Source organism: Eptesicus fuscus, chromosome 6, assembly GCF_027574615.1.
Source record: "Eptesicus fuscus isolate TK198812 chromosome 6, DD_ASM_mEF_20220401, whole genome shotgun sequence".
NCBI lineage: Eukaryota > Metazoa > Chordata > Mammalia > Chiroptera > Vespertilionidae > Eptesicus > Eptesicus fuscus.
The window spans coordinates 39,564,308-39,570,307 of NC_072478.1; the positions used below are offsets into that span (position 1 = coordinate 39,564,308).

Here is a 6,000-nt window from a genome sequence, read left to right on the forward strand (position 1 = left end):
GTGCAGCAGCAGACGGGGAGGGCCGCCACAGCTGTGCCTCACATCTGTTTGTTGGTCTGTAAACTTTCTACTTGGCAAACCCTCTCTGTGCCTGAGATGGCAGGCCAGTTGTGCCCAGGATTTGGCTTTAAGGGTTCGTATTAGAAATCTGTATGCAAACTACCTCATAAGGCTCCAGGCCAGAATCGGAGCTGGACGATGTCTAAGGAGAGTCTGTGCCTGCTGCACCTGGGAGTCTTCATGCAATCAAGGCTGTGTCACAGTTTCCATTATGCACATGGTGTCTCCTTCCACCCCCCAGAGGCTTAGAACTTAGCAGCGAAAATGTGCTTCCCTTGGGAATGGAGCAGGAAGATTATGTTCTTAGCCCAGCAGCAGTTCTAGTTGAAAAGAATGTTGACAAAATTGGTTTAGTGCATTTTGTAAAATGCAAATATTCATCTAGTTCACTTCAAGTTTTTCGAGAACTATTTTTGTTTCATTTTCCCTTGAAGGCAGAACTGGTGGGGAGCACATTTCATCACACATCTACTCTGAATGGGATCTGAGTCACTTGTGCACTTTTTTACCCCCAGAATTTTAAAGCTTTGCTTAAATTTTAACTTTCCTCAAATGGCAATTGTTTACATTGCTTTTTACATGGATTTTTAGCATGTTGGCAACAGACGTGAGAAATTTCATTTGGATCCCTGCCTTCAGAGAAGTCAGAGAAGGTATTGGTCTTGCTTTTATAGATGTAAAGGATTAGAAAGAATTCCAAAACCTTAAACTACACCATTCTAAAGTTTGTCAAGTCTCATTATCAGGCAGGTTTCCTTTACGTTGTGTTGAGTCTGTTTCTTGCGTAGCGGTTGCCAGCTACTGACTGGCCCATTCTTCACCTCCTTGGAGCGCCAGGCCCCTGCCTGCTTTGGCCGAATGATCATGCTGGAGTGTGAACTATGTGAGCATCACACATAATGATCTCACTACGTTACGTGATAACACCTGTTTAACTCACTACAGTCCTACTCTACAGACAAGGAAACTGAGACCAAGACACCCGAGATAATTGGCCCAACGTTAATCTGCTCCAAATGACCTTATGGCTGTGTCAGACTCCAGGCCAGGCCTCTCTCCCCAGTGCCATGCCTTTGCCCTCATCCCATGTTTGATTGAACCCTAAGCCTTGTTGTCTATAAATATTCATGTTTGAATTGAACCTTTTTTAAGGAACAACAAGCCAGCCTCCTTGCTGTGCGTTTGCGTCCGTCTTGGAGGATAATTTGCTCTGTTGCCCAAAGTAGCTCTGGAATTGTTTGGGCAGCCACTAGACCTTTGCAGAGATGCCTTTTTAATAGAGCAATCGCCTGGGACTCTCCCTATGGTCCTTCTTAATGAGAATAGATTCTGTCTCTTATGGGTAGGAGACTGGTGAAACGAGCCATCTTCCGAAAGGGCTAGGCTCCGATGGGTTTGAGGAGTTCGGGAGCAGTGTATAGAATTTGTTCTGCTGGTCATGTTTTAAGCCATAACATTATTTACTTACAGTCAAGAGAGGGTCCTACAATCAGCTGTGTAACAAATTACCCCCAAAACTTAGTGGCTTAAAGCAATAAACATTTATTACCTCACAGTTTGTGTGGGTTGGGAAGTTGGGAGCAGCTTACCTGGGTGGCTCTAGCTTAGGATATTTCTCGAGATCCCACCCCAGATGTCAGCCTGAGCTGCAGCCATCTGACGGCCTGCCTGGGCTGGGACTGCCTTTCACGGTGGCCCACTCACATCACGATAGGCGAGCTAGTTTTGGTTTTGGGGAGGAGACCTCAGGCACCCACCATGTGGTCCTCTCCATGGGGATGGTGAATTTTATCACAGCATGGCAGCTTGCTTTTTCCCAGAGCCCATGATCCAAGAAAGAGTAAACTAGAAGCCACATGCCTTTTATGACCTAGCCTCCAAAGTCACACACGGTCATTTCTCGGTGTATTATTGCTCACCATCGTGGTTGGAGGAGGCTACGTTAGATGTGACTACCAGGGGGCAAGGCTCCCCGGGGCCAGCTTGGAGGCTGACTACCATGCACCACCATTTCCCCGCTTTGGTTGGGAAAAGAAGGAGAGGTGTGAAGGGGAGCGTTAACGCTGGAAAAATAAAAAGGGTTGAAAGGATATAGAGCATAGCCCTGGTTGGTGTGGCTCAGTGGTTAAAGCGCCGGCCCACCGACCAAAGGGTTGCGGGTTCGATTCTTGGTGAAGGTCATGTACCGGGGTTGCAGGTTCCCCAGCCCCAGTAGGGGCACGTGCGGGAGGCAACCAATCGATACGTCTCTCTGACTTCGATGTTTCTCTCTCCCCCCTCATCCCTTCCTCCCGCTCTCTCTAGAAATCAATGGAAAAAATATCCTCGGGTGAGGATTTAAAAAAAAAGGTATAGAGCATAAAACACGCCCACCCACACCTCCACCCCCCTTTTCTGGCTTCCGTGGCTGCTAGCCATTTTGCAGAAGTGGAGACCAAGGAGCATGGAAATGGGGTAGATAACATTAAATCAGCAGGGCCTCTGGGGTTTCTAAGTGATAATGACTCCTTTTCCTGCTGAGGGGAGTGGGGGCCAGTGGAGAAGCAGACACAGTTACTGCACTAAGAGAGATCCCAATGTCAGCCTTGTTCCTGACAGTGTTGGACTGAACTTGTGGCCACAGTCTTCCCCTCCCTGTCTAGACCTTAGGACCACCTGCCCGAGGGAGAATGTGAGTGTGTAAAGCAGGTGAGCTTCCTTAGATTTGCTGCCTCGCCCCTGTCAAGCCCCAATGTCAGGGACACAGAGAGGCCGCCTTGGAGACCCCAGTCCAGAAGGCAGGCCCGAGCCTGGCCACTCCGAGCTCACAGCATGACGAGAGGCCGGGCACAGCCCCTGGGCCTGAGGCAGGCAGAGCAGAGAGCGCTGGCGCCTCCAGTGTCCCCAGTCAAATAAATCCACTCCTTTCTTCTTGAGAAAAGAGAAGGACAGGCCATTTCCTCCAGGGAAATGGAATACGATTTTTCTTCTGTGCTATAAACGTTTGAGGGGGACAAGATGGCTCTCTGTCAAGGGCATTCATATAAAGCAGTCCGGGTCATCCATAGTGGGCCGTTCAGCATATCCAGACCGTCAGTACCAAGTCCCTGCTTCACAGAGCACAGCTGGATCCTGAGTGGTTTTACAGACATTACCAACAGAACCCATGCTGCTTCCCCTTCTGCTTGTGCACACCGTTCTTGCCACTGCTTGGAAGGGCCTTCCCTAAAATCTCTCTCTCTTTTCTAGGCACAGGGTGGTGGTGTCCTACCCTCCGCAGAGCGAGGCCGAGCTTGAACTTAAGGAGGGAGATATTGTGTTTGTTCATAAAAAGCGAGAGGACGGCTGGTTCAAAGGCACGTTGCAACGCAATGGGAAAACTGGCCTTTTCCCAGGAAGCTTTGTGGAGAACATCTGAGGGGACTCAGCCTCGGGAAGGCCTAACATCCTGTCACTCCACAAGATAGCACAGCGCAGTGTCACGGAAAGAGCACATCGGTGGACTTCTAGGTGGCTGGGAGACGAGCGGAGGACAGACAGGTGACCCCAGGGCCCCAACACATGGAGACCTGCAAGCGGCGTGACGAGAGCGTGGTTGTGGGTTTTGTCACTCTGGATTCGGATGAGGAAGGTGTGCCTTGTACTGTCTGATTGACTACACAGAGAAACTGTTGGTTTTTTTTTTTTTTTTTAGATATATAGCTAAAATGGACAATTGTTTACAAGGCTTAACTAATTTATTTGCTGTTTTAAACTTGAATTTTTCTCGTTATGGATCAATTCTTTGGGTTATGATTTTAAGGAATTATTAATTTATGAAATGATAGCTAAGGAGAAGCTGGATTCTCTCCTGTTGAGAGCAAGAGATTCTTTTTAACAGAGAATGAACTCCCCCTTTCCCACACTGATATTTTTTTGCCTTTTTTTTTCTTTTTTTTCTTTTTGAAGACAGAAATGCCAGTTCTCTGATTTGGTTTTCCTCTTTGGGAAACCACAACGTGCAACTGAATCAGTACCAATAAGGGCCTGGGGTTGGGAGACAGAAACTTGAGAAAAGAGACGTTAACGATGGCTTGTCTTTCTGGTTTGGTCAGGAATCGCCTTAAGACCTAGTCCTCGATTTAATGTTATGAGCTTTTTAATTTTCCTAGAGTGAAATCAGTGAAGCGACAAGGAAGAGTAAAGCACAACCCTTGAACAACAACAAAAATGTATTCAGAAATCTGTTTAGTTTTATAAGAGAAGCAGCTTGATTTCATTGGTTGGCAGTTGGGAAGTCTGAAGTTGGACTCCTGTCCGAGAATGGCTGCGAAATGTCACGTGCCCGTTTTCCCCGGAGTGGTCTGCATGCCCGGGACACAGTGAAGCGTTTGTGAGGTAGTGGTGGTCCGTGATGCACCCGTGCGGAAGTCAGTGGCTATGAGACACACTGTGAAACGTTTACACACACCCATCGTGAGTCCTTTCCCATGTGTGCATGTGGCTGGGTTGGTTCCCACAGGAATCTCCGCTGTGCATGGTCTGTATATTTCATTGCAATTTCCTGTCGAGGTGAGTTTGTGCTCGGAATTGACCGATGCAGGAGCTGGAAGATAAACAGTACTCCTTTTTTTTCGACCCCAAAGCCACTACTGACCGATGTCTCTGAGTGCACTCCCCCTCTCCCTGGCCAGGGTATCCGTCAGCCGTGACACAAGTCATTAGTGAAAACGGGCCTTTATCCGTGCTCCCGGCTGCGGAGGGATGTCAGGGGTGAGCCAGGAGGCCGCTGCTGTCACCTTTCTCTCCCAGCCCTCGGAGGCTCGGCACGAGGGAGGGTGCCCACACCTTACAATTGTGGCGGGATCCAGCTGAGCCTGTCTTTTTATATCCGTCCTTGGACGTCATCGGCCTCTTCCTCCCATTTCATTCCCGTGCCACGCAGCCGTGGGTCTGAGTAGTCCTAAAAAAAACAAAAGGAGGGAAGACAGCCTGGGAGTGAATGAAATCATTGCCACAGTTTCCTCATGAGCAAACACACACAAAAACCTTTTTATTTCTTACTTTTAAGAATTACAACCGGGAAATAGAAACATGAACAGAAAAGTCCTCTTGCAACAGCAGGAGGTTTCATGGTCTTAAAAAGATATATGATGTGGTTGAAATGAAAATCATTCCTAAATTAACCATTTTTTTATAAGACACTGTACATTATGTTCCTGTGTGTTGAATTTTTTTAAAAAAATACTTGGATATTCATGTAATATATAAAGGTTTGGTGAGATGAACTTTAGTTAGGAAAAAAAAGCTGCTATCAGCTTTCATCTGTGTAAGTTGACACCAATGTGTCATAATATTCTTTATTTTGGGAAATTAGTGTATTTTATAAAAATTTTAAAAAGTAAAAAGACTACTACAGGTTAAGATAATTTTTTACCTGTCTTTTCTCCATATTTTAAGCTATGTGATTGAAGTACCTCTGTTAATAGTTTCCTGGTATGAAGTTGGTTAAAATTTCATCTGTTAATAGATCACTTAGATAATATAATGTATGGGTTTTTCTATTGGTTTTGGGGGGAGACAATAGATGGAGATTTTGTAACAAAGTCTTGTTACACATTGATAGGGTGATGATTAAATTGCCATTTATCATGTTAATAATTTGAAGACTGGAGAAAAGGTTCAAGATTAAAATTTGATGTTCATCCTTTACCATGCCCCTTGTGTCCGTCCTTACAATTCTTTTCTTTTTTCTTTTTTTTTTTTTAATCTGGGACATATTGTACTTAGTTTCTACTTCATAAAAATTCTTTGCATGCACCTCAGACAGAAAATGCCTACAATAATCGTTTTGGTGGTTTTACTACATTTTACCTCTCCAACTAATAAACGTTCTTTGGTTAGTTCCCCCAAGAAGTTCAAAGTCTTTTAGAGCTTGTGGAGTTTCACCAAGTGTAACCCTTCTGCTCCCGCCCCCTCGCT

The 6,000-nt window shown here is 45.9% G+C and overlaps 1 protein-coding gene across 2 annotated transcripts in view; it reads left to right on the forward strand.

The window, feature by feature from the left end:
- The window catches only part of SH3RF1 (SH3 domain containing ring finger 1), a 181,258-nt gene extending 175,528 nt beyond the window's left edge, over nt 1-5,730 (forward strand). For both annotated transcript variants that reach the window (XM_054717653.1, XM_028152663.2), the window contains exon 12: nt 3,289-5,730. In XM_054717653.1, the coding sequence (XP_054573628.1) occupies nt 3,289-3,457 (169 nt within the window). In that variant the 3' untranslated portion in view covers nt 3,458-5,730. The remainder of the gene's footprint in view (nt 1-3,288) is intronic.
- The last annotated feature ends 270 nt before the right edge of the window (nt 5,731-6,000 follow it).